At 43.1% G+C, this 23,500-nt stretch overlaps 1 protein-coding gene across 2 annotated transcripts; it reads right to left on the reverse strand.

Annotated features, from left to right (window-relative positions):
* Positions 1-786: 786 nt before the first annotated feature.
* LOC142031428 (protein mono-ADP-ribosyltransferase PARP14-like) lies at positions 787-22,253 on the reverse strand. Of its 2 annotated transcripts, XM_075028845.1 has the most exons (19): positions 22,034-22,253; positions 21,762-21,868; positions 21,650-21,683; positions 20,616-20,690; positions 19,644-19,841; positions 18,333-18,620; positions 16,183-16,419; positions 13,066-15,320; positions 11,391-11,624; positions 10,902-11,123; positions 9,799-9,889; positions 8,037-8,186; positions 7,478-7,540; positions 5,657-5,824; positions 4,564-4,770; positions 3,871-4,464; positions 2,471-2,616; positions 1,767-1,941; positions 787-1,542 (listed from the first exon to the last, which is right to left on the reverse strand). In XM_075028845.1, the coding sequence occupies exons 1-19, from the start codon at positions 22,218-22,220 to the stop codon at positions 1,253-1,255; spliced, it is 5,721 nt and encodes a 1,906-aa protein (XP_074884946.1). In that variant the 5' UTR covers positions 22,221-22,253; the 3' UTR covers positions 787-1,252. The 2 variants fall into 2 exon arrangements, with proteins under 2 accessions (XP_074884946.1, XP_074884947.1); XM_075028846.1 differs by lacking the exon at positions 20,616-20,690.
* Positions 22,254-23,500: the final 1,247 nt, after the last annotated feature.

A 23,500-nucleotide genomic window follows, 5' to 3' on the forward strand; every position in this document is an offset into this window, starting at 1 on the left:
AAGGCAAAGAAGCCCGTGGGAGGTGAACGACCAGCCCGATCCTCACGGCTCTACCAAGATACTTGCAGGTTCACATGATTTCACACCACCTTCCCTAGAAAACCTGTCCCTCAGTAATGTTTACCCTGCCATGATTATTGCTCGCATGGACACAGCAACCCACAGTAAAACTTTGAAGTAATAGCAACCTAACTACGTAAAGCAAGTAGTGGGAGATTTTCTCTTAATCATCCAACCAAGTCAGTCAAACCCAATACACCCAGAGGAGCCAAGGGTTTTTAGAACTTGGAGGTGCCGCATCGCTCTGCTTTTTCACTGGAAGATCTTACGATATCTAAGGCTGTGAGAAGCATATTTTTTTATTCCACCAACATGCTACAAAGATGATGTTGCTTTGCTTCCCCCCCTCCCCCAACATGGAACTCTGGCTTGTTAATGATCACGCCTTTGAGACAACCTATTTATTTAAGCCTTAACAACCCACCACCCCCACCCCTCTGTGCTTTTCTTTGCTCTATTCATTTCTCCTTAAGATCACAGGAAGGTTGCTGAACCTGGTATATGACAACAGAAACATCTTCTCAAAATTTACTTTCCTGTCTCTCTTAGGCTATATATAAAGTAACTCAGGCAACTTCTGTCAACTTCTATAGAATGTCTCATTAACCTGCCAGGAAGGGTTATTGTATTAAAACCAAGCAAATCCCTATTTGAGACATCAAGTTCATTGAAGTTCACTGGTTGAAAACCAACGCTGAGTGTTCGGAGAGGTTTAAACAAACACAAGCCATTAACTACAATTAGTTCCTTTATTGAAAACCACTGTTTCATAATTCGTGGTGCAGACTGTCACTTCCAGCGTGTAAGAAGCCATCAGAAATGCAACATCGAGCAGTCAGTGGCTGAAAGAAGATCCCTTCCAGACCCCCGCCAGCACTCCCCACTTCCTAGTGCAACTAGGATGGCCATGAAGCTGCATGGAAAGGCTAATTCAGTACAAAGGCTTGATATGTAATTTAACAGCAGTTTTCAGTAGAATATTGAGCTCAAGTGTTAAATAGCTCAGCTACTCTGAGTGTAAACAAGCTATTTCAGTACTATAAAAAGTTGCCAGAGGTTGCTTAAATGTAACCAAGCTTTAAGAAATTAATTTGATAAAACTATTTCTTGTTTTCGTTGTGTATTTTGTTAACAGTTTTTCTGTTCTACACAAAGACTGAAAGACATGCAGTCTTGGCTGCAATCAAAATGCTTATCTAGTGAAAGTGATAAGGTATTCAGGGTAAGCTTGAATGTCATTAAATATGATGAACATGGATGGCTGGCTCACATTATCAGTTGAGCTATCAAACAGATCTATAGAGTTACTGGCATTTTTTACTGCTGGAGTAATTGATCCTTTTGTCCCCTGAGAATATTCTCCAACAAGAACTCGAGCCAAGTACATGTACTTCTTCCCATCCGCATCTGGTTTAGAGTAGGTGTCGCTGGCAGAATAGTTGGCGTTAACAGCAAAGTATGTTCCATTTCCAAAGTTTGCAGCTGTAGTCAGAAAAACAAATGTTTGTGAGCATTTCATTAGCAGCAATCACTTGTCTGCCATCTTCAGAGCCTGTGAATCTCTTGACAATTTTGCTTTTTATTTGCAGTAGGGAAATTTAACAAAACAAATAATTTTGCATACAATGCAGAACTATACAGATGGCATGGCAAATCAGTCCTAGCCCTATTCAGGAAAACAAGAGCTGTTTTGAAATTTGTATTACCGTGCATTCCAGCATAGCTCCGGTTAAATCCACAGGTGTTAATTAATGTTAATGACTCCTTGCTTGTCCCATGAAACAGAAGCCTCTCATTATTTGTGTTGCCATTTTTGTTATCCATTTCACGCTTTTTTATTTGGTAGGCCTTCCAAAAAAATGGGTTCTGTACCCTTTCAATCTGCAAAGTTTGAAAGTAAGGCACTTTAGTTTTCTTTAGGTTGCTGTCATGAAAAACATTAGTGTATCAACAATTCAATCTACTTCCAAGATTCTCCTCCCAGCTCCAATGCATGTATACCAGATTATGAAATAAGTTTGCCAAATAACTCCAAACTTTGGCATGACAGACAGCAGAACCCAGCCCAAAACATGATAGAAACACTCCATGGGAAACAATATAGGACAGTTTTGCAGGTTTCTGGGGCACAGATGACTTGCCTACCTGCAAAGCACACACGGCTTAAGTGAGCAAATACTGTGCTCTACTATAGCAAAACGATTTAAAGAAAGAGCACTCTCCCTTGGTGCTGAAGAAACAACTGCTTAAGAGTTGTTGCAAATACCTCAACTGCAACGTTAAACTGATGCTGATTAAAGTTAGCGACAGCCATAAAGACTTGTCCAACTTCAGAAATCCCAGTGGAATTTATTTTTCCATTGTTATTAGTATCCTACATCACTTATCAGAAACAATGACATGCTTTTACCTTTACGATTTTTAATGACCGACAGGTATTCAGAAACCTTTCCTGCACATCTCTATATTCTCTTGATCCTGGTTTTAGTTCCACTATTTTGAGTCGCTGGTTTTGCATATCGTCCCACGTTGCAGGAAGCACTGTTGACTCTTGATCTGCAGAAAAAATATAATCAATCGTATTTACCCAAATCCTCTGCTTAAAATGAAACACGCTCTGCTACAAACCCTTCTAAAAGCCCATATGTATAGCTTATCACTAGCGCCTACTGGTCATTGTCAGCCAAGAGTACTGCATGGGTGTTTTACCAGAGGATTACGGTGTTGTAGTTTCTAGTTTGCCACTGAAAAAATTGCCATTTTATTATTGCCATTTTATTATTTTCTTCCTTTCTGTTCTATTAAACTGTTTTTACCTCAGCCCACAAGTTTTAGGGTTTTTTCCCTGATTCTCTCCCCCATCCCACTGGGGGGGGGGGGGGGGGGGCGAGGGGGGAAGCGAGTGAGCAGCTGCGTGGTGCTTAGTTGCTGGCTGGGGTTAAACCACACCACCTTCCCTGCAAATCAAGTTCTCAAGGACATGGACCAAATGCAAATTTACAGAGTAGTTAATTCTCATCAACTAGGAGACTAGGAGCAAAGCGTCTGAACAACGAAGGTTTTAAGTTAAAAAGTTCAAGAATATACTCTCCATCTGAAAAGCAGAAGTCTTCCCTTCTCTCATTTCATGTGAGGCCTGCTATCTAGCTGTGTTGTCAAACAGTATCACTGACTGATGCATATGCTACAGACATCCAGCATTATAGGTGTCCTCAATTAGAAGTGACATTTTTTGGTAGGAGAACAAAAAAATAAAAAACTGAAAATACGTGCATGAGGCATTACTAAGGCACTGCAAGTTGCACAGTTACTTAAACCTGTCCACTTTCACTTTCAAGTGTTAACTGGACAAAAAAGTTGTTCCCATGAAGATATAAAATGTGCCCATGTAAAACTGAGTCACAGCAGGACAAAGAAAAATAACACACTGGGAGAAGTCCTGTATGGATGAGTAAGAAAAACGTAGCTCCTTATATTGTAAAGGACCAGAAGTAAATGGAAGAGGATACATCTCAAGAACAGAAATGAGCCAAGATCAGGAATGACAACTGCTACGAACATCTAATTATTGCTAGTAAGTCTGTTAAGAACCTCAGAACACATTACCTACATTTCCAAAAATTGTAAATAATTGCAGGATTCTTTTATTTTCATTTCCCAATTCAGCTCCTTTCTACATTCTCCAGAAATGGACCTGCACAAAGCTCCTAACAATATTTTGCATATTCTTACCATTTCTTACTCTGACTAGGCTGGATGCAACCTGATTTTAACATGGGAACGTCAGTCTTTCAAGATGCTTTTACCTACCTTCAGATTTATCAACACGTATAATCGGTGTATGTTTTCCTTGGTCATCCACAGCATATTTAGCTTCTATATTCACTGTGTACTTTTTCCCATGAATGATGACTGAAATATCTTTCTGCTTTCCCAGGAAAGCATTTTCCAAGTGCATATTTGTGAGACTGTCAAAGGGCACATAGGAATCCTTTTCAAAATATTTCCACTCAATTAAGTTTTGTAAAAGTTCTGCCTTGATCTCTTCCTGTTTAGCAGCTTTTACCCTGTGGATCATTTCTTGAATAGTTGAATAAGCAATCCAAACATCTTTCTCAACACCTGAAATTCGAATAGAGGTACTACCCAAACAAAGAGCAATTTTTAATTTGTTTTGTAGGTTACATAGTTCCTCACTCTCTGCTTCACCGAAATGAAAGATAGACTCATCTGTGATTTCTGTTTGAAACTGTTCCTTTAAAATTGCACTTTTCAACCAGTTTTCAGCTTCTTCCACTTTCTTTTTGTTTTCACCACAAATCTGCACAACAGCCAGGTCGATTTTCTCTTCCAAAATTGCTTTGCTTTTTTCTTTTGGGGAACGTTTCTCAGAGCTCCAGAATGCTACATTGAAATACACAAATGTTGTAATGAATATTAACCATTATCAGCTCGTGCTAAACAGATTGATCTATAACTTGTACTTAAGTGACATCTACTTACATGTTAACTTGGAAAAGAATAATTTGGCTCCTCTTTTAGCAGGACTTTCTCTTTTCTGCATGCTTGTAAGGAACACACTCAGCAGATGTGGCTGAAAGATGACAACTTTAATAGTTTTCACAGATGGAGCAGAATTACGTCTTGCAAAGTCAGTTATTGCATCTATCATGCTGTCAGCTACTTCAGCTGGATCACGGCCTGCCTCACCTGAAACAAGTTACAAACATTTTGCCTTTAAAAAGCGTTAATAACTGTTATAAATGGTTAAAACATCTTTAAAAGAACAGTTATGAACTTACCCACAATCACTTGGATCATAAACAGGTCAGAAAAAACTTCAGACTGGAAATTAGGGAAGGTTTCTACTCATCAGGAAAAGGAGGTTTGAGACCACCTTTCCAGCAAGAGAGAAATGGAAATGTACTTTTGTTGATGTGGCAGCTGATCAGGTTATGATGTAGATGATGGAGCTTGGTTACCTAATAAGCCATGAGCCTGACGCTCAATGGCCCAGTAGCCAACTCTTTGCTCAAAAATCAAGTCTAGTTTTATTCATGCAAGAAGTCCCTGCATGCATGGGGCCCAGTTCTGGATTCTCTGACTCCAGGGGATTTCTACTGAACTAACTGGAAATAGCAAGAGAAGAAAAAGGGACAATTTGGCCTTCTTGACAGGTTCACATTCCACCCGTATAACCTACTTGTCCAGCTGCTAGCTAGAGCTGCATCATCTACTGATTTCAACACTAGAGAAATAGCTCCCTGGATGTTCTTTGATGAGCTGCCCTGCCCACGCAGATCAGGCTGCTGTGACAAACATTTATGGCCCTCCAAGAAGTATAGACATACCTTTGAACCCCTGTAAGCAAGGAAGCATTGGCTCTAGAGCACTCACGCTTTTTACATACTAGGTGACTGCAAGGAGTGAAGCTTTCTAGGTCTTCGCAAGCTTCGAATAACAGTTTTAAAGTCTGCAGTTTTTTAATACATTTTCACCAAAGAATAACCCCTCCAGATAAATCAAACTCATCACTTGAGCCGTGAGATCAGCAGCATCACATGCACTGAATCCATTTCAAAAGGGAGACACAGACCTGTTCCAATTGCTGGGAAGGTGACAGAGGCGTACTGCTGTAATTCACACTCCTGAAGCACTTTGGAGACTAGCGCCTTGATATCATCTTGGGCAACAAAATGAATTATTTTTTTGCACGGCAGGCTTCCCGCTTGGGTGGTGATATAGCTCTTGTTAGGTTGTGAGGCTGAAACATAAGTAGGAGAATGTAATCAATCAATGATTATCCACAATACAGATGTGTACTAATCCTCATTAGGAGATAAGAAACAATGACAAATATTCCCCAGGATAAGCTTCAAGTCTCCATCCACAAACTGTGCAACACCCTCTCTCTATTTTCACTTTCAAGGCACAAGGATTCATTTTATGTTTGTAAAATATCTGCCGCCTTTGGCGAATAAATTTGGTGTGCACCTTTATTTGTCACATTTGCTGTCCTGGTTTCGGCTGGGATAGAGTTAATTTTCTTTCTAGTAGCTGGTATAGTGTTAAGTTTTGGGTTCAGTATAACAAGAATGTTGATAACACACTGATGTCTTCAGTTGTTGCTAACTAGTGTTTAGACTAAGTCAAGGATTTTTCAGCTTCTCATGCCCAGCCAGCAAGAAGGCTGGAGGGGCACAAGAAGTTGGGAGGGGACACAGCCAGGGCAGCTGACCCAAAATGGCCAAAGGGGTATTCCAGACCATGTGGTGTCATGCCCAGTATATAAACTGGGGGGAGTGGCCTGGGGAAGGGGGTGGGGGAGTGTGGTAGTGGATCGCTGCTCAGGAACTAACTGGGCATCGGTTGGCGGGTGGTGAGCAATTGCATTGTGCATCACTTGTTCTGTATATTCCAATCCTCTTATTGTCATTTTATTATTGTTTTAGTTTCTTCCTTTCTGTTCTACCAAACTGTTCTTATGTCAAACCACAGTTTCACCATCCCCCCCGCCCCAATTCTCTCCCCCGTCCCACTGGGTGGGGGGGAAGTGAGCAAGAGGCTGCGTGGTGCTCAGTTGCTGGCTGGGGTTAAACCATGACGTTTGCCCTGCAGACTTGGAGAACTTCATGCAGACTAGCACTACAGTCTGTCTTCATGCACACACTAGCATGCCACGTACCCTCAGGCCACCTAGCCTGAATTACCCTTGTGGCCTCCATAACAGAGGTTTACCTCTTATCTACTCCACATAAATCTTTTCCTTTGGTCAGTCTTCCAAGCTGACCTCCACACCAGTGTCTTTCCTACTTCCCTTATTTTGCGGGGTTTTAAACCACATACTTGTCCATCGTTACTCCCCAATTCATTATATTTGCTGTTCACTAGCTGAATTTGGTCTACAAATAAATGCCTCTTTTAAGGCAGGAACCCAACTTCACCAGTGTTCCCTCTTGGTCACAGAGAGGATGTGGTAGTAGGTTGCTGGTTAAGCCAACAGCAAACATTTTCTCACTTGGGAATGACAAAAGGAATTGCAGGTAGACAGTTGCTTCCAGTGAGGTATAGCTTCTCTACTAACATTTCTGCCAAGATGATCCCTTGCTCATGGCTCTGTTCAAAGTAGACTCAATCTGTTTTTATCATGGAAAGCTTTACTGGAATAAGAGGATGCAGTAATGAATAGATTTAATTCTTTGCACATGCTTAGAAGCCCTCTCTTCATTACGATTTTTCCTCTTCCTTCCCTCTTTAGATGTTTTACAAATATCACATGAACTGATTAAAAACTAGCTGATGTAACACAGTGCGTAATATGGAAGGATGTACAGTAGGCACTGAGAAAGTATTCCAACAGATTCCCTGCCATGCATGAACACCTTCAGAAAGGAGGTCAGAAATGTTGTAACCATACCTTGTTGAGCACATTCATCTTCAACTGCTTTCCCAGCACCGTTCAGAATTGCTCTAGACACACCTTAAATGAGAACAGGCATATGAACCCACTGTTACTACTGTTAATGCCATTAAAGTCCCATCTGAGGCAGAACTGTAATATCTAAAATATCTCAATCCTGGTAACAGTAAAGGTTATAACTGAAAAGCACCATTGTCTAAATTTTAGGCTTATGCTTTTCTATTCAAAGTGATGTCTAAAGTACCTAACAAGTTTCAGTGAGGTCAAAATTTCATTGAGGCTTGTCTTCCCCTTTAGTCCAAGAGACGTTCTATAAAATGGCTTTATAAAACAAAACCCTAAAATTATTGGTTTCCGCTGCTGCAAGAAAACATGCCATCCTGTAACATGGATTAACAAGCAAAAAAGTTTCAGACACTCCCTAACTGAACCTTTGTACCCTAAGAAGCAAAACAGAAGCCACACTATGAAACAAAAGGGTTTGAAACATTGCAAAATATACTTCCTACCCTCCTTATCCAGCTCTTCCAAGCATACATAATACCTACTAAAATACCTGTTTTGAGGCTGAAGGTTTGGTTTGTTATGTTTACAACGACATCTGCCTCTTCCTTGGTAATATCACCTTCCTCCACGCGGAACACGATGGAGCCAATTGTTATTTCATGTACATTCTGTGCTGGGGCTGAAGAGGTACCAGAGAAAGCTGCAGGAAAGAAATACAGATGCTGAGCAGAAGGGAGCAATGAGATAAGAGATAAGGGACTTATTCCTGGGCACAACACCTACAGAGACCACAGTTTGGCTCCAGACTCAGCCTGTGAAGAGGACTGCCTGCCATGTTAACTGAAAATCATTCCTTCTCTCAGCAGTCTCTGATCAACCTTCACCTATTCCCATCATTACTATTCATGCTGAGATGGCATAAAAAACTTGTTTTGCTGCACACCTGGTATACAGATGCTACTTTGCAACATTTTACTGTATAAGCCTTTGCAAAACTCCAAGGTAAGACAGCAGCAAACTTTCCAACTCTCACTCCCTTGCTCCTCTGTCTCACAGAGTTTTCAGGCAGATTCTCTACTGCATGACAGGAACTTTTTACCTGTATGTTATTTGTAAAAACTCGATTAAGTTTTCAACATGTAACTCGTCTTCTACACTCTGCAGTTGCATTAGGCCGGATAACACCAAAGATATTTCAGTTTGGTTTTGCTATTCATCTGAACGTGTAACAGATTTAACAGTATTCCATAGAGGCCACTTTAAGACATATAACCAGGAACTCACCTGCCTTCCCAGGACACAGGAAGACACCAACCTCTTCACGATCTAATCAAGTACTGCACCAATAAAAGAAAAAAGCCTTACTTGTGCCCTCGGCCCACGATAGCTTCTGCTGTCCTGATTTGTAGCGGCACTATCCTGATAATGAATCTCAAGTACTTTTTTTTTCTTAGCACCTCCAACATTGTTTCAGACATTACAGACACTCAGCCTGAAAATACTGTATGCTGCCTTTACAGCAGCCACTTCGACTGCTACTTGGACTTTGGGAATGACATGCTTGCTGTCCTGGTTTCAGCTGGGATAGAGTTAATTTTCTTCCTAATAGCTGGTATAGTGTTATGTCTTGGATTCGGTATGAGAAGAATGTTGATAACACACTGATGTTTTCAGTTGTTGCTAAGCAGCATTTAGACTAAGGCAAGGATTTTTCAGCTTCTCATGCCCAGCCAGCAAGAAGGCTGGAGGGGCACAAGAAGTTGGGAGGGGACACAGCCAGGACAGCTGACCCAAACTGGCCAAAGGGCTATTCCAGACCATGTGGCATCATGCCCAGTACATAAACTGGGGGGAGTTGGCCAGGGCGGATCGCTGCTCAGGAACTAACTGGGCATTGGTCAGGGAGTGGTTAGCAACTGCACCATGCATCACTTGTTTTGTACATTTCAAGCCTTTTATTATTATTGTCATTTTATTATTGTTATTGTCATTATTAGTTTCTTCCTTTGTGTTCTATTAAAATGTTCTTATCTCAACACAAGTCCTACCTTTTTCCTTCTGATACTCTCCACCATCCCACTGAGGCGGGGAGATTGAATGAGCGGCTGCATGGTGCTTAGTTACCAGCTGGGATTAAACCAAGACTCTCGCCAAACAAACACCTAAATATCCATTTCAACTGTTACTTGGACTTTGGGAATTACATCTTCACCAAACAAACATCTAAACATCCATAATAAATGCATTCCCTGGAATATTTAAAATAATTTTTAAAATCCATTAGGCACACAACTTCTGTGAAACAAGCTTACCTGTGCCTTGGCTAGCCTTATTTGGAGAAGTCTTCTGCACTTTAACATCTACAGTATTTCCACACCTCTTCTCAAGTTCATCTGAAAATACCTAGAGAAGAAAATTACAATCAACCCCTGTAGAAGTCTTTAGATTACTTTTCAAACGTATATTTCTACTGTGTAAAGTTAAAAAACATTTAGAAAGAGCTTAACATAAATTACTTCATATCATCTCCCATAGTGCTGACGGCAAGCCTTGACACACTGTTTTTCTCAGAGAGCTAGGTTATTTAGTATGAGCAACAGACAGAAATGATAAATAACTAAGTCAAAGCCCTAGTTACCATTCCAGAAGGATAGATTAACAGATGGCATCCTTACACTGAGAGGCTAGTTTACACTCTAAATCAAGTCTTGCAGCTAATGCCACCCTTCTCTATGCACAATAGCTCAGGCTTTAGCACAGTAGCCTTCAAGTTTGGCCTTTGAAAATGTATTAGCTACTGCACAAAATAGCAGAAGTCAACAGATGCAGAAACACTTATTTGGACATTAATTCACAGTGCGACTGCTCTCTTTTGAGAGATTCATATGTGAGATGAGTAACTTGAGCGTGGATATAGAAAATTTGTGCTAATGTGATACTGAAGAATGGAGGATGTGGAATACTGATATGTTTCTACTGGAAAAGTTTACCAGCACAGCAATCCTAGCATAATTATTCTTCCCAAAATGACACTAGCACTCCATTGAAAGCACTCCTTTTCCCAAGAGCGAAGGTATCTATGCATAAGTTGCAGCAAATTTATCTGCAGGCAAGTCCTATGTACTGAAGAATTAGGTGAGTTCATGACATAAAGAGTAATCACACTTTCATCTATATTGTTGCCAGGCAACATAAAAGGACAGGAAGGGAGCAGGGCTGTACAGGACAGGCAAATGACCATGAGGGGTAGAACCAAAAAGAGAACTTTCAGTACAGACAAGAGAGACTGCCAGAAAAATTTTTCTTTAGTACAAGCACCCTATGGATTCTTTGGAGATCATCAGATGGCCAAGTATCATGGAACAGACCCAAATAAACCAGCATATAATAGAGACAGAAAAACATGGTAACTCACCTGAATATTAGCAGTGTCTTTTGGATGCAACAGAAAGTGAACTTCCTTAAGAGAATTTACTCCATTTTTACTACTGAATTCAAACACCTTGTCAAACAGTAAATTAGCAACAACAGACCTTGGGAATCCCAAATTCCCTGTCCCAATTGCTGGGAAAGTAATTGACTTTGAAGATAGTTCCTCAGCAATCTCCAGGCATTTTGTGATGATACTGCCTAGGACCTGTAAAGCACAAAGATTTTTTTCAGGTACTGAAAGTAATTTTTTTTCCCAGTATGTGCAATGTAGCACTTTTTAGCTATCTCTTGGTGTTAAAATACAATAATTGCATACATCACATGGAACATATCAGCCACACAGTTAAAAAAAAGAACAGGCTAAACTCTCTCATCTTCTATGACACTGTCCCCCATTTCAAAGGAAAAGAGGCCTTAAGCCCACTACAAAGTCCAGTCAAATTAGAGTTCAGACAAATAAAAACCCTCATACCTTTCCAGGTGCGTGTCTCTGGGACCATGCAGGTAGAACAGCATGCAGCACAACACTGCAATCTAGATTGTAACCTTTTGTTTTGAACACAGTTCCTTCCCGACGTGTTCTTCCTAGGCTTTCTTCTTTCAAGCCCATTTGAAGCATTGGCCCTGCCTTGCTTAGCAAAGCTTTAGCGAGCGGCCCTTTATCAAGCTGGAGATCTTTGGCAACACTGATGACAATAATGTCTGTCTGAAAAAACACACAAGCAAAAACTCTAGCTTTTAAGTATCAGATTTAAACTTTGCACTGATTAATCAAATACAGCCTACCTGCCAATTTACAAAGTAAATTTTTGGGACAGCAATCCGACAGTGAACAAAGTTTTGGAATAAACCAGAAGTTATGCTCAATTCTAATACCATGAGTCTGCCCGAAGCAACACAAAAGCCAAGTTAACAGTGAAATTCATTTCAACCTGATGGGAGAAAGTTAAAATTCTGCATTCCTGGTCTACTCATTCTACCTCCATTTGAAAAACATTTACACAAGTTCATTTTCCAAGCAAAGCTCACAGACAAAAACAAAAAAAACCCCAAAACAGATAAATAAATCTGTGTTCACTGAGGTAAGCAGGACGTCTCGTGTACGGCTAGTCCAGAGAAAAAGGAGAAGCTGAAAACAAACAAGACTGGAGGAAAGCTAAGGAGAAAAAAGTGAGAAAACCAGTAATTTATAAGGAAGAACAATACAAAGTGCTATGAACATTGTGTCAAGCACTATATTCAGCTTCTCAGGAAGGACCTCTATACACATTTTAATATATATTCTGCCCTGGCCAACTGGAGGAGCTGCATGCACAAGCTGTGGGAGGCATCCACTCCTGAAAGGATCTGCTGGCCACTATGGAAAGGGTTCTGAAAGGAGTTGCTTTCGGTATTGGCCACCCCAGTGAAGTAGCTATCAGAGAGCTAACACCAATTCAATACCAGAGGCAACTGTAAATCAATTAGTGAAGTTGGTTCTCCACAGAAAATGCAATAGCAACTGCACATTTTGTGCCAGTGTTTACTAATGACATAATGAATAATAGTTCCCCAGATCAATATGCTACAGATGCAGGGAGAATTAGACTGGCTGTGGGCCCAGGGCTCAGACGTGCATGTCTGTGCTGCCTCAGGACCACAGTGGATCTGGAAGCACCCAGCCACTCTCACGCAGCGGGGTACTCGCGTTAACTGACACTTTGGCTTTTACACTAGTACCACACTCTTGTAATCAGGATTTCCGGGAAGGTCAATGCTGCATGCAAGTGGTTCCTGCCCAGCAAGGTAGAGTAAGGGCGGGTTCAGAACCCTGAACCATTCCTGCTGACCCCAGTTGCTTCTGCTATACTGTAATGCGCTGTGTGCCACAGGGATCTGTGTGCCTCTGCTTTAGTAGATGAAAAACCGCAAAGCTCCACAGCCATCTGTATCTATCATGTAAGACAGTCATGTAATAGCAATTCTTAGTATCAGCAGTGATAGCCAATTTCAGCAACATATCAAACATGTTACATTGCTAATTACAGGTGATGGTCTAAGGTTGGTCATTTTGGGGGGTTTTTGTGGTTTTTTGGTTTTTTTTGTTTTTAAGCAAAAAAAAACCCAAACACTTGATATTTTAAAGGTGTGTAATTTAACACACTTACTGTAGCATCCTCAATGCTTCCTTCTTTCAGCATGATGTCAAGGCCCTCCTCAGTTGTTACCAATGGGAAGTTCTTGCTATTTTGAGAAATTTTGCTTTTCCTAGGCTGATGAACTGTACTGGTCTGATGCAGTGACGTGTAGGAAGGTGAATAATCTGAAAACACTTCTCTCAGTGCCTTGCTGAAAGCCTGAATGTTATTCAGTGCAATATCCACAAGATGAACCTCCTTTAAGCTGCTGTCCCCCATGGATTCTTCCAAGGTCTCCTTGATGGAGGATACAATCGAATATGTACACTCTTCCAGCGGGAAGCCAAAAATCCCTCCGCTTATAGCAGGCAGAGCTATGGAACGATGATTGTACGTTTCAGCTAGTTGCAGACTTTTCTTCACTGTCCTTCTTAACAAGTACGCGCACTTTTCTGCTTCATCCTTCCTCCACCTGGGCCCAACAGCATGAATGACGTTCTTGCAGGGGAGTTTCCCAGCGCCCGTGATAACTGCGGAGCCAGGCTGCAAACTCCCGTTCTTACTCACCAGCTCGTTGCACTCCTGTTGCAGCTCCGGACCAGCCGCTTTTAGCAGTGCCTCAGCAAGGCCACCGATGTGTTTTAAGTCTTCATTAGATGCATTTACCACAACATCAACAGGATGAGTGCACAAGTCAGCTTTATGAACGGCTATTGTAACTCCACCTATGGTCACCTGCCTATAGGGCTTACCTATATTACTATGTTCTTGCTGGTCTTCCAGCTGTTCTTCTGACGGCTCTTCCAGCCTGACTAGACACTTAAACTCTTGTTTTGCACTGGCAGCAAAAAAGTGTTCTCTCTCTTTGAAATACGACTTGGCTCCTGGCTCTCTCATTACCACACGCTTATAATGCAGGCTGGACAGAATTTGCTCAACTAAGGTGACTCCCTTCAGCACTTCTCTTCTTGGCCCACTTAAGGATATAACTCCACATTTCTTCTGTGTGCTAAAGTCAACTTGCACACCTTTATTCCGTAAGTCACCCCAAACATTAATCTTCTCTTTCTCAAAAAACATTATGACAGCCATGGGCTTTCCTCCAATGACCTTTTGTACTTGTGTGTTTTCATCTATAAAGTTAAAAAGTTCCTCAAAGGCTTTTGCTACTGCTTGAGAACAACCAGCAATGATGACCTGACTCTCTGCCTGAGTGACTGTTACGGCTTCATTAGAGCAGTTTTGCTTGGTGAGCATCCTCCATTCCTTCTTCTGGAGGACTGACTCATCCTCCAAAGTAATGGTTTTGTAGTCCAGCTCCTTCTTTATTTCTTGTTCTGCTTTTAGGAGATCTTCAGGAGTGCTCCCTTTCAAGATGATAGCTTCTGTACCAAGCTCATAAAAGGCACTAATTTGTTTTGACATAAACAGGCTCTGTGACATGGTTTCATTATCAATATGCTCTAAAAACTGGAAAATATAAGGGTGGATATTAACTGTTTTCTTTGCCATTTTGCGTATATTATCTAATATTTCCCCTTTTACTTTATAAACTTCCTCAGGCACTCCACATAGGTTAATTATCTTCTGCAAACGATCATAAGTTATCTGCAGGGCTGGGAACTCTGTACAAATTTTTTCTTCAAGACCAGTAGTCTGTAAAATTGCATATTCCCCTGGACCCATTACCACCATTTCTTCAGTTCTTTGCTTTTCTCTTTCAATTTCTCTGGTGGTCTTTTCTATCAGAAACTTCAGTTCTTGTTCAACATTCTTCACAACTTCTTTTTCACCTACTAGAACAACTAAATCCTTGGAAATACAAGGAATTATCAGAACTTCATCGTGGGTAAAGCTGTTCTTAATGGCTTCCCACACCTCTGCGCTTACTTGACATGTAATTGCTTTGTACTTCGATATGCTATGTGAAAAAGCTGTGGAAACATTTTCATTCCATGTCTTGATCAACCGAGATACCAATCTCTTCTGCTCAGACAAAGTAGCTGAAGGATGCAAAGTAACTTTTGGGTCTGCACAGTGGGGTTCAGGCCATGTTAGCACACAATTACACTTTGCCATTTCACAAGTTACTGCCTCAATTAGCCTATTATTTCTCTGCAGGTAACACCAGATATACAAATCCAGAGGCACTGTAATTGGATCTGGCTTCTTTATTTGTGGCCCACCCTTTCCATATAGAGCTGTTCCCAGTGAGATGTAGTAAGGATAGACAGAGATTGGCGTTTTGTTGAGTGAATGCTGCTTTGCCAAGATATTGCTTACATCTAAAATGAACAAACAAAAACCCAAACAATTAATGCTAGCACTTACAACCTAAGATTTTTTAAAAAAAACAAACTTTGTTTTCTACATAATAGTGTTTGTTATGTCTAAGTACAGTTTTACACAAATTTTCCCCCCTTCCCAGATACAAATAATTTCAAATTATTGAAGAGTTGCTGGTTTCAAATGCCAAAAACTAAGTTAGAGACAGTTAAGAACCAACACTGTCCACCTCCAGGAGGAGGTACGCACAGCGCTGTTGCTGCCCCCACTTCTGTTACATGCTGTACTTGAAGTGCCCAAATCAGTAGTCGTCTGGGCTATTACTCAGCAGTATCAAGTCGCAGCTCCCTCGTTTCCCCCCAGAAGAGCATCTATTTTCTTCAACTTCCCTTCAGCTCTACCCTTTCCTGCAATGCCTCCAGCGTTCCCCTTGTCCTCCACCTTCTACAGATGCTCAGCACCTGCTCTCCAGCCAAAAAGCTGTCCAAGAAATTGTCCTCAGGTAAGCCAGACAGAGCACATTGCCATGGGCCAGCTGGTGGTGAAGGCAGGGGGGGACAGGCAGAGAAGTCTCCTGCGCTACGTGGGGCTGTGCTTTCTCTATTAAACTCAAACTGTAACCTGAACTGTAAGATCAAGGCCTGGGTGAAATAAACTGTGCATAAAAAGGAAAAAATTCTATGCCTCATGCCCAGCTGGTCCAAAACTTAAGCTTGCACTCCAGTTAGCAGAGACCTGCTGACAAAGCACCAGATCTGCTGTATCATGAGGGCAAAGTAGGCATTTTCTCTAGAAAATCCACATTTTGACCTTTAAGTGAAAGGGTCTCAAAGAAATAAGGACTTCTTATTTCTGTATTACCTTTATGGTCATTGAATGTAACGATAGCTGCATCTTCATCAGGCAGCTGCTGAACGTTCACCACTTGCGCACCTCCGTTCTTCTTATTTTCAAAGTAGACGGTTATGTAGTCACTGGGTGTGTTAGGTGGTATATTTTCAGCCCTAATGCTTTTTGTTAGCTCAAGGCACCGTGCAGTAATATTTTGTTGCTTTGCTCTGTGGTTTTCATTAAGCTTTTTAGCAAATTCTCCTGCAGCTAGAAAGAGAAGGGAAAAGGAGAAAAAAAAAACCAACCAAAAAACCAACACCAAACCCAAGATCAAATTAGTAGCTTGCTTTTCTACTACGATGTTAGCAGACTATTGCTGTGTACACTGACCAAAGCACTGAATTACAAAGCATCTACCAACTCAGAGGTGCCCACACAGCTACTTCTTTCCACATATTCAGTATCTGTCAACTAGTATTCACCAACCACATGGCTGATCACAACTGTTGTCTACAACTACCATAGCCAGAATTTGTCACTAATTTTCCTACTGAGTAGCACTGGGTCTCTTTAATCCCAAAAGAAAATAACATCAGGTTCAGTTTGGGGCTATGGCTTTATACACAACTCATCAGACATAAGTCAAATTTGGATTCTTTCAGTTTTACAATAAACACATTCTATTTTGGGCTATTTTTCCCCCCCTGTTATCATCACAATAAAAGACAGTCAAGTCACTTTTATGTCTGTCAGGCAAACATACAATTAAGTTTTTTGAGCATCTTATTTCCTAAAGGCTACACCAAAAATCTGTGACTGTACCACAATACGAGAGGCAAAAAATTTCTGACTTCTAAAGCAGAAAACCCTACACCTTCTCAGAGACTAAAAACTTCTTTGGTTTAGTTATACCAAGGACTAATAATCCCTTCACAACTTTAAGATTTCTGAGCAACTTCATTCTTACATACTAGCAGTAATATAACTATTCCCACAAAGTTGATTCAAAGTGGCATATAACTTGTTTTCACCATGTTCTACCTTCTAAAGAGATGTACAATTTTCCACACAGAAGACAGAATTCTCTCTTCTTTCCTGCCCCACCTCCTCACCCAGAATCAAGCACACGTAAAATCACGTTGTCCCTAAAAGGACTCAAGTGCAGCAGCACTCAAAGAATCCTAGAACCAGTTCACCGCTGCCAGTTTAATTCAGTTCTCCTGGTGATGTGGTGCTGTTATCTCTACAACATCACCTATGGCATTGGCTTACATTGTTTCTGAATCTGGTCTTATCATACCACTTACTGTTGCCCACGTCCTGGGATAGAATTTGTTAATAATACCAACCAAAGTCAACCAGGAAGTCCCCCCAACCTCTCACTGGTGAGAAGTAGGAGCGGACAACTCTCCATCACCTGGAAGGTGCCTTTGTCATTAATCACTAATAACGCAGAAGAGAAAGCGCATGGTATCAAACACACTAAAAAAACCCCAGTGGGCACACAGTAGCTGAACAACTAGTTGGTACTGCAGCACCAGGCAAAGCATACGGTGTTAATTCCACGCTTCACATAACTGACAGCTGGCACTCTGCATAAAGACAGCTGGACTTGCCCCAGCATCCCAGGGTTCTTCCAGCCCAGTATCCTGTCTCCAGCAGTGGGCACAGGAGGCATCTAGAGAAGAGCTGTAAGAAGATGCTGCTGCCCTAATCCTCTCCCAGCCTCCAATCTATTACAGCAGGTTTCCCAAGCCTGATGCAGTCTGTTTAATAACCTAAAAAGCTCTGTTCCACGTACTTGTTCAATTTTCCCTCAAATCCATACAAACTTACCACACATGTAACACCTTTTGGCAAGGAGTGCTTTTATCATCGATCTGTTCTAAGACCAAATACATCCTTTTGCTGCTTGTATAAAGTTATAGTTTGGTTTTAGCCCTGCCTGTTCTGTTTACTATCCAAATCAGAGCTAGCTCTCTTCAGACTTACACTAGCCTCCATACCTTACAGATAAAAGGTATGTCATTAACTTTAGCAGAGTAAATCCTCATTTAAAATGACACAATATCAGATTAAACCTTAAACCTATGACAGAAAACATTCATTTCCTGCTTAGTCTCCCTCACACACACACAAGTAGCTAATAAGAAAGATCCGCAACTCTGACTCCTTCTTACCAATATTTCCAGTAAAAGTAACTACAGCAGCACATATTTCAGGTATCATTTCCACACTGAAGTCACCATCATCTTCTGACAAGCCACTGATGTTCTCTACCAGCATAATTAACATGCAATCTTTTACTGTCTCCCGCACATTTTCAAGCACAACTACGGTGGAAGACAAGGATCCTTGAGAGTCCTCCGCTTGGCACGGCTCCTGGAGAGTCTCCACTTGCCATGGCTTCACAAACAGATCAATTTTCTTCACTGAGTGATGCTTCCTCTGCAAAACTTCTTGGGCATCTAGTTCCACAGGAAAACAAAGATGTGATCTTCTCTTCCCCTCCCACCATAGCAGAGCAACATATTAAATTACACTCTACTTTAAAAGTCTGGCCAGCCATATTTTCTCGTATCACAGAAGAAACAGAAATAAGGCAAAACTACGTCAAAAGTTAGGTCAGGATAAAAGCTGCTCTATGATTTAGATGTTCCCAGCCTCCCCGGGGGGGGGGGGGGGGGCAGGGGGGAAGGAGTTACTTTTTGAAGTGCTACCTCCTTTCTACTGCCCTCAAGTGCAAGAAACTGTTCTCCAGATTAGTAACATCTAATAAATAGCAAATAAAGAAAGGGGTTTCCAGCCTACTTGTGTATCTAACAAATATTTAACTATTAACTATTTAACTATATTTGACTATGTTAAATATTTAACTGTTTCTCCTGCATAAACAGTTTCCTCTTTTTGCATACATCCATCACATACTAGCAAGTAGCCAACAGCACTTTAGTGTGGAGAAAAACTACAGATAAATCGAGGCTACTTTAAAACCATGTGCTCCACAGAGGTGAGCATTCACCTCTCTGTCTTACAAATACATAATATTTACTACCTCTTTTCCTCCCAATCTCCAAAACCCTGGCATTTGAAATGAATATGAAAAAAATACAACAAAATAATATTTACCCATGATCTGCAGTTAATAGTGTACTATGCTTTACCCAGTCTCCTGAACTAGAATTAAAGCTTACTTATTCTGCAGTGCTCTTGATGTAATTTCTGCTGCCTTATTCTCTGTAAGCCTTGATCAAGCATTTGGGACAGGTCTAGAGAACCACTTCTTTCCCTGTGGGTTATTATAAACACTGCCAGAAACCCACATCTGCATTGGATAGACAGGCACTTTTGCTCCTTTTGCATCCTGTCACTCTTCGGGAATAATACACCATTTCTGCTGAAGCAATGCCCACAAAGAGATCCAGCACCAGCAAAGGCCCATTTTTCAGAGGGAGCTTTAGTAATATAACACCCATAAGATATGATCATACCCTCCTCATCCTGAAAGGTGATGATCATTTGCTGATCCTTTTTGATGTAGGACTTGATGGCCCCCCCACCGGACTTCTTCTTATTTTCAAAGTACATTTCCACAATCTCATCTTCTATGTCCTCCCCAGAGGCAGTGGTTACTACTATGACAGATTTCCTAGACGTTACTTTTTCCGCTTCCAATTTCTCACGTGATTCTGAAATGAAAGATTGCACCCCAATGCCTTAGGCGAAAGTTAAGAAAAAACCCAAGCTTATTATCTTCCAAGCTTTCACACCACTTTTTGTTCAGATCACAGATAAGATCAGGGAAAAGAACAGGCAAATAAATAGTAATTCAGGTGCTCGTGGTTTTTTCCACAACAGCTTTTAAATCCCAAACAAGCTGAGCGTATCACTAGTGTGAGCTGCCATATCAACAGGTGAAGAGAAAAGGCTTCTATTCATCACCAGGCAAGGACAGCAGAAGTAATGGCTATGAAAGCTTCTTCACAAATCCACAATGAGGGGAACCATCGCTCTTCTGCCTGTGCACCCTCTCCGTTTATAGTTAGAGCCATTGCTGTGGGTCACCATGGGTCTACACGTGCTGGCTGCCACAGGACCTCAAGTATACCTGGGGTACACAGCTACTGATGTTCTATCACTGGTTGTCCCAGCAGGGCTGCTGGCAGTCGGTAAGGTCTGGGTGGGGACAGCCTTACCCAGAACAAAGGTCGGCATCCACTGCATACTGTCCCTAAGGAACTGACCTGTCTGAGGCAGCCAGTGAAGTGGGGAGTTTCCTAAAGGGACTCATACAAAGAAAAAAAAATATTTATTTATTTTAGCCTGAGATCGTGATTTCTACACTACATTAGACAAACAACGCAAGCCACCCAGGTGACCAAGGCACTATCGCAGCATAAAGGTCAATGAAAACCAAAGAAGCAAGAATACACTGGTCTCTGCTTGCTAAGTGGCATGCTCACCTGTCTTCTCCTGCTGAGTGCACACAGAAGTCTCCTTATTCTGGCAGGTAGGAAGAGACACCTGAGGTTCGTTAACTAGAGATAAATGGCAATGACTTCTCAGTTACTGGGTACTTCAAGAAGAAAAAGGTCACACTTTTGTAGAGCCAGGAGCTAACACAGCTTGAATTTAGTTTCATTTGACACTGCCAGAATCACAGACTCCCATATGTTCCTTTTTTTTAAACCATATATTGAATGTGGTTACAGAAACACTCTTTAAGCTCAAGAAGCCGCAGGCTCAATGTTAAAAAACAAATCAGCGTGTAGTCACGCTGCATGAACCACTGCGAGCGGGCCCTCCCATGCACTACGGCACTATGCTGAGAGAACAACCGTGCTGTCAAACAAGGGGTCTGTTGAGAACACCCCTCCTCTGGAGGGAAGCACCTTTAGAAACCAGGCACCTCCGCAAAAGCGTTTATCGTGACATATTCCGACTCTGCACGACATCTCTAGTTCAAAACAATAAGGAACACAGCTGAATTAGAAAATGAAAGATACTGGTAATGTCAGACTGCTTTTCTGGTCTGTGCCCTCAATCTTCACCTGTGTGCCACCCTCATTTGCGCAAATAAGTAAATTACACATAAAGATAAGCAGGCTACGTATGATTAGCAAACTCTGGGCCGCAGGGAGCACACATGCGATGTGAGCCGGCACCGCAACAAAACCCACACAGAAGGTTAGTTTGTTCAGTTGTCATGCACGCCTTGGAGTTTACTTGAGGGCTGTGCTTCACGAAGCGAGTTAATTTTGTGGTTTAGAAAATGAAGGAGAGTGCCGGAGGAGGGGGAAAAAGGAAGAGCACAGCTCAACGCCAGCCTGGACAAGCACTCGACGAGCAGACGGCTCGGTCAGCGGTTTCGGTCCGCGGTTCCTGCCACCTCCCCGCGGCCCTTCCCCGGCTCCCCCCGCCCGGCCTCCTCCCCGGGACAGCGCCCGGGGCCCCGGCGAGCGCTTAAGCCCCGCGCCGCGCCTCACGCAGACCCTACCTGGCGCCTCGGCCCCGCCGGCCGGTCCCACCTCCTGGAAGCGGAGCGAGAGGAGAGCGGTTACACCCGGCCCCGCTCGCCCGCCCGCCCCGCTCCGCTCCTCCCGCCTCACCTGCGCGGCGTCGTCGTCCGCGGGCGGCTCGGTGACGAGCAGCGATAGCCGCCCTCTGGGCACCCAGTCAAGCTCGTGGACCCGCCGGTCGAGCACCCGCTGCCGCACTGCCGAAACACGGGCACCGGTGAGGAGAGGGCGGCGGCGGCAGGGGTCGCCTCCCGCCCGAGAGGCGGGCGGCGGCCATTAGCGCCCCCTCGGCCCTCGCCCCCTCGGCCCTCGCCCCCTCGGCCCTCGCCCCCTCAGCCCTCGCCCCGTCCCCGGCCGCTCACCCTCGGGGTGGGCGAAGCAGACGAGGAGGTGCCCGGTGCCGGTCCGCAGCTCGCACTCGCCGCCGCCCGAGCGCTTCTGGCTCTGGAAGTAGCAGAGCAGCTTCTTCTTCAGGGCGGGCGGCGGCTCGGCGGCGCCCCAGTCGCCGCGCACCAGCAGCGGGAAGCCGCCCGGCCGCGGCCCCGCCATGGCTGCCTCTACGTCCCGTACCACCGCCACACGCCGCCGCTTTCGGTTTCATTTCCTCAGCGAGGAAACCAGCGGCGACGGGCTCCTCCCCGCGCCGGGGGCGGGCGGCCGGCCGGCCCCTCACGGACCCGGCCGGAGGCCCCGGTCCCCCGCCGCGCCCCCTCACGGCGGGGCGGGAGGCGGCCTCTCGCCGCCCTCGGAAAACACCCCGGGTTGCGCGGCCCGCTTTGCTCAGGGCATCGGAAACGTAGCGTTGTGCTTCCACGGAGTCGTACGGCGAGCCGGTTTTACAAATACAGCTGTTTTCAGCGCCTGGCTTGATGACTGTTGGGCACCGCACAATACAGACCTCTCCCTCCCTGCGCGACGCTCTCCAATCAAGTCGTGATGCAAAGTAAAATTACCCGTTTCCATCACTCTCTGTCAGGCATACTTCTACAGCTGTGCAAGATTGCCATGAGAGTGTTTTCCTCAGACCTCCCCTTGCGATACTTACAGTTTTCAGCTATTTCTTGCTGCGTATTTTACTAATGTGCCCATAAATGAGACACCAAAATAGCAGACACATGAAAAATTTCCCCCCCTAACTTCACTGCAAGTTCATTGAGGAAATGGATAATAATCAAATGTCATTAAAAAATGACACACACAGGTGGACATCAGGTAGATATAGGTGTAATCAGACACGCTGCTGAGCAGACCCATGGGGTAGCCTTTGTTTCTCAGCAGGCAATTAACCTTTCATTTCTTAATGCACTGTTCTCTCAACAGTTAGCCCAGGTACATGCTCTCCTCCCTTGCTGTAACCCAGGCAAGATACCTGACTTCGATTGCAAATCAGGTAGATTTAGTCCTAAACTGTACAGCTATGATTAGAAAGTAAAGGTCTGTACAGCTGGTTATAGGATAAAGGCTTGGGAGCTTTCAGCGACAGTCAACAGGACTCTGCTGCAAAACTCAGCCTGTGAAACTTTGCCACAGGTAAGATGGGAGCCGGTGAACGGTCAGATAGGGGTCTGACCAGTGAACTGGCTTGTTGGGACAGAAAGTGAAAGGAGAGACCAAAAGAAGTTGGGGAGATTTGATCTTCACAGCTTGTTTCAGTGTGCAGAAAAGGACGGTCATTTAGAAACAACTGGAATGTTGGTATCTTACTGCACAGAAGAGGGAGGAAATGTAAAATAGTGTTAAAATGTGAAAACAAATACAGTAAAACAAAACCATAGAAGGAAAGACGTCCCAACTCACATGGAAGCCAAACAGTGACCAATACTAAGAAA

The sequence above is a fragment of the Buteo buteo genome, chromosome 5 (assembly GCF_964188355.1).
Source record: "Buteo buteo chromosome 5, bButBut1.hap1.1, whole genome shotgun sequence".
In the NCBI taxonomy this organism is placed as follows: Eukaryota; Metazoa; Chordata; class Aves; order Accipitriformes; family Accipitridae; genus Buteo; species Buteo buteo.